Source organism: Borostomias antarcticus (assembly GCF_949987555.1).
Source record: "Borostomias antarcticus genome assembly, chromosome: 6".
Lineage (NCBI taxonomy): Eukaryota > Metazoa > Chordata > Actinopteri > Stomiiformes > Stomiidae > Borostomias > Borostomias antarcticus.
Window position 1 is genome coordinate 22,102,890 of NC_140239.1, and position 12,876 is coordinate 22,115,765.

The 12,876-nt window shown below is 46.5% G+C and overlaps 1 protein-coding gene across 2 annotated transcripts; it reads right to left on the minus strand.

Annotated features, from left to right (window-relative positions):
* Window positions 1-342: 342 nt before the first annotated feature.
* On the minus strand, window positions 343-12,388 carry LOC311309984 (isthmin-2-like). Of its 2 annotated transcripts, XM_084439363.1 has the most exons (7): window positions 12,178-12,388; window positions 11,961-12,030; window positions 6,342-6,590; window positions 5,439-5,769; window positions 3,083-3,223; window positions 2,779-2,847; window positions 343-2,478 (listed from the first exon to the last, which is right to left on the minus strand). In XM_084439363.1, exons 3-7 carry the CDS (start codon window positions 6,543-6,545, stop codon window positions 1,961-1,963), a joined length of 1,263 nt encoding a protein of 420 aa, XP_084295489.1. In that variant the 5' UTR covers window positions 6,546-6,590; window positions 11,961-12,030; window positions 12,178-12,388; the 3' UTR covers window positions 343-1,960. The 2 variants fall into 2 exon arrangements, with proteins under 2 accessions (XP_084295489.1, XP_084295488.1); XM_084439362.1 differs by having other exon boundaries at window positions 11,961-12,388.
* Between the last annotated feature and the right edge of the window lie 488 nt (window positions 12,389-12,876).

Consider the following 12,876-nt stretch of genomic DNA (forward strand, 5'->3'; position numbering starts at 1 on the left):
CTAGGCCTTTGGTTGGAGATTGAAACCAGATTGATAGACATGTGCTGAGGGCTTGTGCCCTGACAGATCAGTGGACCATGATGTCTGGGTGTCCCTGGATCTACTGTTAGACCACAATGCAGACAGCAGAACCCATGAAGCCGCGCCATCCTCTCCATGTCAAAACGTTCACCTGTGTGACGACACCAAGTTCAAAGCAGGCCCGTCTAAAGGACGTCTAGGTCTTCAGTTGTGTGGGGTGATTGAATGACGGGTTTCCTGTTTTGTACTTCAACTAAGGGAAACAGCTAGGCGGTGTGACACATGTTAACAAGTCCAGAATAAGGACGCCTCCAAACGAGAGACAATGAATGTAACATGTTTTATATTCCTCATTGCAATTGTCACAACATATTCATAGAGCACTGAAGTACAAGATCAATTGATAAAGAGACACTTGATTCTGCTGTTGGAGTGGTGTGAGGCAAGTGGTTTCCCTTTTGACGGCAGGCGTCTGTGTTTCTCAGTCCAAGTAGTGCACCATGTGGAATACAGAGATTTCAAAGGTTCAGCAAACTTTAAAAAAACGGACAAATAAATACTGTACAATATGATATGTAATACTAGTTATCAGAAATCACAAAAGATCATGCCTTTAACAGAACACTTGAGATACGTGCTTAAACAAAAAACAATGCAGCATTTCTGGCAAGTGTATCCCTTCACAATAACACTAATTAACACTAATATGTATAAACAAATGATATAACATGGGTATATTTGATATTAATATGCATATCATTTGTATATATATATATACTTTAAATAAAGTGCCTTCCTTTGAAAACTGTGATTTCAAAATGTAACGCATGTTTGCTGTACATTTCAAAAAAGAATTCCTGAAAGAGGTTTGGAGCACGAACATTAATATTGTTCCCACAGCTGTGACGTCTTTCAGCAAATGCAACATATCATAACAAGATCAGCTATTCAATCGTGATTACATTTCATATCGACATTTTCAATTGCTTGCCAAGAACTGCAAAAATAGAGCTTAATTTCATAATCCTAAGTACTAGTGTATTCATTCACCCACGTCTTTCCCAGTTCCACGGTGGATCACCTCTGCTCCGTGTTCCATTCTCAATGGGAATTAATGTACTGAATGAGGCGGTGGATCCACTGGTGCTCCACAGATGAGGTAAAAGGACTAATCTCTATCAATGTGAGTGCCCCTGAGATTAACTGTAGAAACACACCCCAAAATGGCTCTCCGCCAGACAATAACACTGAGGACCAACAGTCTTTTCTTTCTCAATTTGAAATGGCGGTTGGTTTTGATTGAAATGACAGCACCCTGGCCTATTGGTTGGTTGGTTCAATTGGTTGTTTCAATCCTAGATGCCCCTTAAACCTGGGTTCTAAAGTATCTAGAATAGAAGACCTAGAGAGTCCTCATTTCCTCTTAGCAGCATTGTAATTATTATATTATGATATTCCCCTCGTCTCTAACCCTTCCTCTATCATTTATGCCACATCACCATACCTCTCACACTGCAAAATAATATGGGTGAGTTCCAAAACATCAACAAAAAGCCAGCAACTAGACATCACCATGCGTACGTGCACTCAGACCGGTATGTGTGAGAGAGGAAGAGTTTGATTCCATGCTGGAGGCAGCAAGCATTGTGACAGGACTGCATCTTTTTTGTTCTCATTGTTCAGTACAGTTCAATTCTGTTACGCCATGTAGCAGAACACTGTGCCAAATCCTAACTTGAGAAAAACCAACCTTCACCCAAGTCTCCCATTGGCATCAACACAGGATCTCGCATACACCACAGCACACATGCAGTGAGTGGAGTATGCGTTTGACATGTCTGAAAACTCCCGTCTCAAGGTAGGATTGGGCTCAGCCCTCTGAGGTCCGTTCCTCTGGGTGTTGGTGGTAGTGGTGGCGGTGGCGGCTAGTTTTGGCTGCTCAGTACTCCCGGGCCTCCTCCAGCTCATTCATGAATACTTCTTGGTGGGGGTTCTCGGGGCAGCCCAGACCCTTGTTGGGGGGTCGCACTATGTGGAATCGGCTCCAGTCCCCTTTACATAGGATCCAAGGCAGGACGTCCACCTTGAAGTGTAGCTCCGGCGAGAACTCCGTGCTGATCAGGTTGGGCGTGCCCGCGCCCTTCCCTCGCGTGATCAGCCGCCCGCGTTCGTCATAGCAACAGTGCTGGGCAGCCAGCGTCGCCACATCACTGGAGAGCGCCGAGCGGATGCAGCTCCTCGCCGACGGCTTGTAGATGTCCATGCGCTCCTTGGGGCCGCTGGCGTCCCGCCACCGGAAGGGCCGGCCCTGCTGCTCGTCGAAAACACTGACTACGGTGTAAGCGGCGGCTGATGGGTAGGCACAGGGGCAGCTGGGTAGCTCGGACAGAACCTGGTGGAGGTACCTCTGGAGGAACTCGCTCTTACAGTTCACCCACTTCTCACAGCTGTCCACATCTGGGAAGGTAAGTTGGGAAGGTAAGTTAAGGTAAGAGGGGTAAAAGGTAAAAGTAAGTACTGGGTCAAATGTCTGGGTCACAACAAGACCATTTAGATACGTCTTTGGATTGTGTTTGCGAAACATTGTGTTTGTTTTTTTCATGTTTTCTTTGTAATGTTTTTTATATTTTATGTTGCAGCTTATGTGGAACTGTGTGCAGATTTCCTTGGGCAGATCTCGCTTGGAAAATACATTTTTCATCTAAATGAAACCAAGCTGGTTAAATAAAGGTTAAATATAAAAATGAATGTGTTTACCTGTTCCAAAAGGTTCGGTTCCGTTCTCCATCTCGAAGGGTAAGGGTTCCACCAACTTATTCACATCATCTGCAGACAGGAGAGAAGAAACCAACCTTACTGTTTTATCATACTATGTCTTTTAGAACTATTTCATCAAGCCAAAGTTCCATCTAGAACCATTTTGTCAATAAAAGGTTAATCCAGGAACCAAAAAAAGTTATTGGAAGTGTTTATCAAGGGGTTTCCCTACAAGGACAACTGAAGACCCCTTTTGGTGAGCACTTCTATAGAAGTTGCAGCAGACAGGTGGACAGGTTCTCACCTGGACAGGGTTCCATGTCACACCTGGAGGCCTCAGTCAGAGTGCAGGAGTAACCACAAGGTCGCGTTCTCTTTCTCTCACCATGACCACAGGTGGCGGAGCAGGGAGACCAGGCGGTCCACTCCTCAGTCTCCTCCTTCTCTGTGTGTGTGGGGGGATGAGGGACACAAAATGATAACCATTAAATTCACATTTCAACAGTTTTGTTTCCTGTCATCGAACCATGATTGTCCTCTCAGCAATGGTGGTCGCTGTTTTGTTTTTTGGTTGTTTTTTATACTAGGTAATGCATTACCAGCTTAGTGGCCTTGCAGTTAGAGACTGAGACTGGGAGGTTGTGAGTCATACCAACGCTATTAAAAAAAAAAGGTACCCGATGCCTCCCTGTTTGGCACTCAGCATCAACAGTTGGATTGGGGGTAAGTCCTTGCGACATACTAGCATCATGTCCAGGGGGTGTACCTGTATATCAAGCTGCCTCACGCTACAGAAACAGGAGATAGGCTCCTGCCCTATGAGCCACTAGGCCTGAGAAACATTGATTCTCAAAGGCTTACCTTATACTGCATTCACCATCTCCTAAAGTAACAGACATATTCTCCACTGCGTAATTGCAGAGCTGAATTCCTCTGCCAGTAACAGGGGCACTTCATCATATCTGTGTGGCCACAGATCTGCATAAGAAATGTTGGACTTGTTTCCAATATGTATTTAACAAGCTTTCCAGGAAGAGGAAAACCACATCTTCAAAGGGCTGGTTCGGAAAAAAACATAAGGGAAAGTCCTCCAAAGCAATTAAGCTACTACTAGCAATTAGCCTACTCGCCTTTACTGAAGAATGGTTGAAAACAACATGAGATCCAATTGAAGAATGAGACAGATTGGAAATGAATAACTCAACATGTTTTGCTGAACTGACTGCTGTGGTCCCACAGAACTTAACCTGGAAAGGCAATACTAGTCTATCTTTTCAAATTAAGCAACAAACCCAACGTCCCATAATAATATTTAATACAGAATCGGTTCTATGACACAGTACACAGTGTAATTTCTCTCTGGTCTCTATTTCCCCAGTCCTGTGGTCCTGTAATGTAGGTTTTCTATCAAATTAAATTAGAGAGGAGCCAAGCTGAGCAGCTATCTGTCTTCTGACAGCTCTCCACTTGGTGTTAATGATACCCAAACCATGTCCGTCCTCAATTACAGACAAGGGAGGTGGGTGCAGGAACTGCAACCTTGGTGGAGCCTCTGTGGCTGTGCCAGCTGTGCCAGACTCGGGCGACACACGGGAATAGGGGCTCAGGGGAGAGTCTTAATTACAGGAGAGGTGAACGGGGCTTCAGATCTGACCACTTCGTGATGGGACATTGTTGCTAATTGCTAGCTAGCTGACTCAACACTGCATTTAGATGTTCAAGATAGGGATTTCGGGAAATGGAGCGTCACAGGAAGTGTAAATGAAAACCTGATTTGAACCATGTCCGCTCTTCCACTGGCACTGCCCAGTCCAGCCCTCTGCCCCACTCTCCCTTCTCCCCTCTGAAAGCCAGAACTGAAAGCGCGCTGCTCTTTTTCCCACCAAAGGAAAGGAGAATTAAGAGAAAACAAAAAAAAACAATAGAGGCGCAATGTTATGCACGGCCCTGAAAGCTCCCCGAAATTCTTGAACTGGCTCAAAAGGGGCGGCTATAGAGGGCCGAGTGCCGGCAGGGACTGGGGCCCAGGCGGAGATGAAAGGAGCAGCCGAATGGCCCCTGTCATCCCCTGTTCCCAATCTGCCCTCTAATTGTCCACAGGCAGTGGGTGTTTTGTCCCAGGGAACAGCCTCAACTTCGGCCTCGCCATTAGCGAGCGCATCGGTCCCGTCTTCAAAAGGCCGGCCTCTCCAGTGAGCAGGACCAGTGTCCACTTCAAAGGCACCCGAGCCCATAATGCTCTGACGGTCGAGCGCTCGCACTCCCTTCCCTCGTTCCCTTCCCTTACCCCCTTCCCTTGCCCCCCTCTGTCACTCAACCAGTCAGTACAGACATGCGATCCTCAGTTGTTCTCTCTCTCTCTCTGACATGCTCACTCTCTGTCGTTGTCTCTGTCTCTCACACTCACTCTCACTGTTTCTCTCTCTCACACACAAACACATATATGCATGCCATATTCATCTAACCATACTACTTTCTCTCTTGTTAATATCGCCAACATTACCAAAGCTAAATTCTCAAGGGCATTTTTGAAGACCTCTATACAAAAAGTGTATCCAGTAAGCTTTCCAATTGCCTGTATTAAGTCCAAGTCCAAGTTAGATAGCTATGTCAGCTATGTTAAGACGGCCGGTGTGTCTGTACCAGATAGCCAGGCTCACCATGGTAGGTCTGTGTTGGGTCCCACCCCTCGTTCCAGTGACTGTCCCAGTCCACGCCCACCCCACTGGGGAGGGGCTCCTCGCTGCCGTACTCCAGAGCGTAGTCTTCCTCCTCTTCTTCCCCTGTGTCCTCCAGACCCGAGCGGCCTGTTCCGTCCTCGCTTGAGTCGGTGTCGGTGTAGCCCCAGAACAGAGGCCAGAACAGCTTCTTCCCCCCCAGCCAGTCTACTGTGGAGGACGGAGAGGAGGAAGAGGAGGGGAGCCATTCTTTATCTTTGGCCAAGTCCATCTCCACCTCCATCTCAGGGTCATCCACCACCTCGATGGTCACCTGTGAGGGGGTGGAGAAATGTGGAGTTAGTGTCCTTGGTGTGCTATTGAACACAACTATAGACAGCCATGACAAGATGAGACAAAATAGTGTGCTAGCCGAGCTAACCAGACGGACATGAGCATCTTGAGCATGGACAACCACCGATCCGTCCCTCCTTCACTCCCTGTTTCCATCTCAGTGGGGGGACATATGAATGTTTATTCTGCTTAACTGCCTCCCACTAAAGAGGGCACTAGAGGGACCCAGTAATGTTCCCAGCTACCAGCGCCAGGGATTTCTCGCAGTACTGATACTAATGGCTCTCATTCCTGTGTGCCTAGCCGGACACATCCCGAACTGCATAGAGGTAGCTTTAGCTGAATTACATGAACACAGACAGTCTATAAGCTGGAGAGAATGACAACAATAGTCTTGAGGAAATGGAGAATGGCGCTGAGACAGTATTTTCAAACTGGTCAACACTCAGTGCTGGTTGATGCATATAACATGAATGAGACCTTTCCTCCATCTAGTACTGAGACCAAGTGGAAACTGCGGACCACATCCTGCTGACACCTCCCCTCCTTCACCTGTATGTTGGGGTTCTGGGAGCTGATGTCAGCGTTGGCTAGATCCGGGAAGTTCTTGAGGTCCAGGACGAAGGGTTTGGTCTCCTCCTCGGGCTGGGGCTGGGGCAGGACCCCCAAGGAGCGGTGCTGTGAGTGAGACCAGCGTCTCTGAGGGCCGTGGGCCTCAGGGAGGAGGCTTTGGACCTGGTTCTGCTGCTCCAGCATCTGCGCATCATGTTGGGCGCCGCTGTGGGGTGGCTGGCCACGTGCCTGAGGGATAAAAAATATATAATCAAGAACAAAATGAATCAATGGCTCTCTAATATATTTAAGTTCTTGCATCCACATCTCACCTGGTCCCTAAACTCCTCGATCCTGGTCAAAAAGGCGCAACAGTGCCTTTACTTCCTATGGAGCCTTAAGAAAGCTCACCTGTGTCCCAGGATACTGGTGGACTTCTACCGCTGTACCGAGACTCACGAGCTGCATCCTAGCGGGGGTATGGCAGCTGCTCTGCATCAGACCGCAAAGCACTCCAGCGGGTGGTGAAAACTGCGGTACCCAGTAACCCACCATCGAGAACATTTGTCACAAGTGCTGCCAGGGTAGGGCGAGAAACGTCATCAAGGATGCCTCCCCCCACTAACCATGGACTTCTCACCCTCCTCCCACTCGGAAGGTGTTACAGGAGCCTCCACTCCTGCACCAGCAGGCTAAGGAAGAGCTTCTTCCCTGAGTCGGTGATCCTGCTGAACTCCACACCACCACTCTAATAGTCCCAATGCACTCATTACTGCTCTGTTTACAGTACTTTAACCAACATGCTATTTTGCACAGACTGAATCACCTACACTGTTCAAATATTGTTACTGTACACCTGTACATATGTTGTTTATACTCTGCATACTTACCAATATGTACATCATGCTGTTCATACTCTGTCCCCTTCCCCTCTGTATTATGCATATTTAAACAAATGTACATGTATACTATTTGTATATTGTAAGTGTACACTGTCCATCACTGTACATATTAAGATATAGCAACACTTATGCTGTAGTACTGACTTTTCCACTTCTGGTTAGATGCTAAGTTGCTAACTGCATTTCATTGGCTTTGGACTCTGCACAATGGCAATAAAGTTTAAAGGAGTAGTAAAAGGAAAATGCATTGTTTAGCCCTGTTTTAAGGTTACTTATGATCATATACAATGGTTCAGATAAAAACGTTGACAAAACTAGCACTTTTGAGAAAGTCTGATAATTGCTCTACCACCGTTTTGGTCATACAATGGATGTGGGTGGGCATCTTGAAAAATCTTTCAAAAACATGTTAAACTCTCGATTTCAAAGACAAGAAACTCGCCGAGGTGTTAGTTGGCGTTCTGACATATAATTTGCCATAAAGTAAGATTCTAGTTAATCTGGAAAAGCTTTTTTAAATATTTAGCATAGAACTATTTAGTCGCAGCACATACATGTGTAAACTTCCGCAAACTAGGTAGCCTAGCAACATAAACAATAACAATAGCTACCGTAAGTAGTTCCGCTTCCTGAATCCCCTCTGCGGATTGATCTACACATCTACAACGGTCACATCAATACAAGTCAATGGATTTCATAAAATGATCAATAAAACCCTACAGGATTCATACTTTGCGGCGAATTTTATGTCAGAACACCAACGGACACCAATTACCCCCTCGGTGAGCTTCTTGTCTTTGAAATTGAGAGTTTAACATGTTTTTGAAAGATTTTTCAAGGTGCCCATCCACATCCATTGTATGACCAAAATGGTGGTAGAGCAATTATCAGACTTTCTCAAAAGTGCTAGTTTTGTCAACGTTTTGATCTGAACCATTGTATATGATCATAAGTAACCTTAAAACAGGGCTTAACATGCATTTCCGCTTTACTTCTCCTTTAATCTAATCTAGTCTAATATGCCGAGTCACGTTAGAGCCTGATCGTATTTGTGTCAAAAACAGCACATAATACATTAGCAGCTCATGATGAATCATGGTAACATAGCTACTGACAGGTAAACTGAGTGGCATAACACAGTACTAACCCATTTAACAGTCAGTGTAATGACCGTCCTAATGAATCCCAAAATAACTTTGGTACTGGAGAACCTCTAAAGCTTTTTCACATTTGCAGACTGGGCTCCTGAAAACTATTGGAGCAACAGACCAACTGACCAACCCTCGTTCCCACAGCAGCTATGGAATCCAGGCCTTTGTGAAAGAAGAGCCTGTGCCAGATTCTCACATTCTAATGAGAAAGCCTGGGGGCGGACATGGGGGAGGCTGGGGGAGACCTGGGGGAGGACATGGGGAGACTGTGGGAGGCTATAGGGGGAGTGAGTAGACCGGGGAGATGTGGGTGAGGTTGGGGGAGACATGGGATTCTTGAGCAGGCTGTCCTCAATGTGTCTGAAGCCATAATGCTACCAGTCCAGACCGGTCACCGGCTACTAGGACGCCATTTCACAAACGGGTGCTGTCATGCGACCATTCACGCCCCTCTGTCATGGCGTCCTCTCTCTGACTGGTGAAGGTGTGGCATTCTCACTGTACCTACTTGGTTGACACTTGAATCTTGCACACCTTAGGCATGTTTGCACAATCTAGACATGCTAAGGAACCTTACTGTTGTACATGTGTTTATTTGCACTCTTGTATATTTGGTATTTGGTATTTTGTATCGTAAATTTCTGTTACTTTGTTGTCTTTTGATGCTTTAACATTGCAATCCCCCCAGGGATCAATAAAGTACCCACTACTACAACTACTACTACTGCTACTATTACTACTACTATTACTACCACTGCTACTATTACTACTACTACTACTACTACTTCTTCTAATACTACTACTACTAAGGTGGGCAGGGGTCACTCCTAACTGCTGATCCAGGGTCTGATATCCCCCTAATGGCCGATGTTAGATTTGAGGGTAAAGCAAGTTCAAACCAGTTGTAGTTATAGTCAAATCCAACCCAGAGTGCCAATCATAGACTAGCCACTCATCCATCAAAGCCCCCCTCCCCCATTACTGTACTGCATACCCTGTACAACAAAGCACTGCACCCCCACCATGCGACGGGAGCTCCGGCCTGGACGTCCGCCAGCCTACGGTCTGCACTGCGGGGGCAGTTTAAAACAATGAAGATGGGGGGTCTGGACAGCTGACAGAACGGTTGAGGAGTTAAGGTTTACAGGGCTCCATCCGGAACAGAGTGTACTGACTCAGTGGCGGGCCCCACCGTTATCCTGCAAAGATTCAGACGGCGGTCGGATCTGAGCCGTGAGGACACGTGCTGGCGGCAGTGGCCGCTTAGAGGAGACGCCTGTCAAACATGATGAGGAGCAGACGGCCAGAAGAAGAGTCCCGATGGCTTCCTTGGTGTCTGCCGTCACCGTCCCTCTTCGTCAGAGTGTATCCTTGTACACACACATGCAGATACGAGGGGTCACGTCATGGTGTTAAACAATCCAGCACGCATGCACAGCAAACCTGTGAAGCTTTTGTTTGTGCATGCCTGCTGATCTGTGTTTCTCTTATCAGAGTCATTAGAAATAGTATTTTCCAGCAGTTTCGCCATGGACAGCATAGTGGTGAAGACTACGGTCATGAAGGCCGCATACTTTCACACCTTCTTCATCTCGTCTTCTTACACATCTGGATCCTGTGTTCAGTCGCCCTGTATATCACTCTCTTCCTCCAAGCCGCTCCCTTACTCTCCTCTCAGATCCCCTTCTTCTCTCCTCTCTCTCTCTCTCTCTCTCTTCCTCCTCCTCAGAGGGCTTCCTCTGATCAAAGGGGCTATTGGCTGATGGCATGTGGTCTGTCTTTATGGGCCAGTATGGATGCTGTGGGAGGCCTGGCCATTCCCAGCAGCACTCACAGCACTATTGAGCCCCCCCCCATGTGAAACAAAGCCTTGTGTCCCGGGCAGTGGGGGCGGCTGGGAGACACTGGATCCATTAAGGGCTGGCGGTGACACACATTCAGATGAGAGAGGAGGTCGACATAGTCACACAGGCTACAGTGCTGTATAGTAACTTAGCTAGGCGCATGGGGAGGAGGGGGAGTCAGGCTAGGTGGCGTGGCAGCCCTGATTTATGTGGCCACAGATATCAAAGGCCTCTGCACTTGGCCGTTTCCAAACCATTACAGAAAAACAATAAACTATGGGGGCCCCTTTGATCCCACCCCCACCCCTCCTCACATTTGAAAATGTGGAGAGAGAAAAATGGAAAAAAGAAATGTAAGAGCTCGGGGGGGAGAAAACAGATAGGGTAAACAGGTCTCAATATTTGTGAAAGAGGCCACGCACCCCCCCCCCCCCCACACACACACACACACACCCCAAAAAACTTGAGGGGACGAGCGAGGGGAAGCCAAAAACAGGAAATTCCACATTAACACAGAAAAGGGCCAACACAAACAATCAGAGAGATGACCTTTGACCTCATTCTGGTGTGAGAGCTGCAGAGCGCCTTACGTTACATAAGGCCCTCGCTATTGTGCTGCTCTACTGTACTGTTGTACAGACAGTCCCCCCCCTTCATGGAGCATGGAGCAGGTCACTGAGAAAGGTGCACAGTCACCATGGCATCCTGATTTGAAACCAAAGCGCACAATCCACCACATCATGTTCTCACTCTCTCTTACATACTCCTCTCAGATCCCCCTCTCCTCTCTCTCTTTCTTTTTTCTCTCTCTCTCTATCTTTCTTTCTCTCCTCTCAGAGCCCTTCCCTCTCTCTTGCTCTCTCTCTCTCTCTCTCTCTCTCTCTCTCTCTCTTCCCTCCTCTGTCTTTTTCTCTCTGACATCTATCAGTCAGGCTATTGGAGAGAACATCAGAAGGGATTCAGTCACACAGGAAGCCAAAGTTCAAAGACCAAGGACTGGAATGTGTCTTCTCATACCTTGTTTCTTCTCCCATTCTAATTTGGACTTTCAAAACACACGCTCACACACACACGCACACACACACACACACACACACACACACACACACACACACACACACACACACACACACACCGATCTCCAATGGGAACAAATACTCACACTTGAATTTGACATCCAAATATGGTGTATAGGGTTTCCAGAATTGTGTGTGTGTGTGTGTGTGTGTGCGTGTGTGCGCGCGCGTGTGTGTGCGTGTATGTGTGTGTTAAGAGGGAAATATATTGTGAATTCATGATAGATGTTGTAAACGAGGACTGTTTAAGGACTGTTTAATGCGTAACCTGTCTGTCCAGATACCTTACTATAAATGGAGAGAAAGAGAACAACACATTACTGTACCTTGCACTCTGCACATAGAGTATATGAGTCTGATGTCCTTTGACTTAGTAGCCCAGTTTACAAACTGAATTTGGCATTTTTGGGGTATTAGTCGTGACATCGTGAATCTGTGATAGTTTGGCATTGTATGCGAAGTTATAAAAGTTAAATTACCACAATAATAAAAAACAAAATTAATACATTATCTGGAAGTGGTCATGTATAGGCTACGTCTATTCATAATTGCATTCAATAAATCAGTTCATTTAACTGCTGAATTCAATTTGCTTCTTGCTTCTGTAATTTAATTTATAAAACATTTTGTAAGTGAGTCAGCTTACCTCTAAAGACACGCCATTTTTCAGCTTACTTGCAACATTCTTGTGCTTTGTGGGAAACCCCGTCAATAAACTGACGAAAAGTATTAGAAAAATGAGCAAAAGCGTCAAGAAGCGCCCACAGACAGTACACATCTTTTCCATGGAAGAGATCATCATTCAAATGGCAATAGTTTGAGTTATCTGTGGGTCTTCAGAACTATCCAACTTATTATCTCACTTTCGTTCTTTTCTTTTGGGATGAACGTTGTTATTATTCGCTCATCTCTCTTGCTTCTTCGCTGGGAACTTGTTTCAGGGCAAGTGAAGTATTCACCCAGAGATACTCGCACTTATGAAGATGCGCTCAAATGTCCTACGGCGCCCGACGCACTATCCATACCCAGAGCGCAATTCTCTCCACGAATATAAAAAGCGAACAATTTCCTTCTGTCTGCCCGTAGGCTGTGCCGCGTTTAGGTCACTGTCGGTCGCGCTCGAAGCTTCCTCAGATAAGCCGATAATAACAACTACCAAAGCACTCAAATTACCATTGAACGTTTATTCAACTACTTTGGAATTCGTCTCATTTCACCGTGGATGGGTGCTTTCTTCTAATACAGTAACATCTGGATTTCAGACTACCCCGTATGCGTTTTTATCTCTGACGCGCTAATCCAGTATCCAATTAAAGGCCTTTATCCACGCCGGTCGTGGGTTCGGAGTCAGTCGTCTCTCTGGATCAGGACTCACAGCTTTACGCACTGCCGTCTCCTAGGCGGACTGCTTTAGAGGAGGGTGGGGGTGGTTGCTCATGACACCTAGAGCGAGAGGGGTCACCTCGGATGCAGCTAACCTGCATGACGTGATCTCAGTTAACACTGCCAATTGAATAACTGATAGCTAAACATATAAATTGTACATTTCTAGTTACAAATGA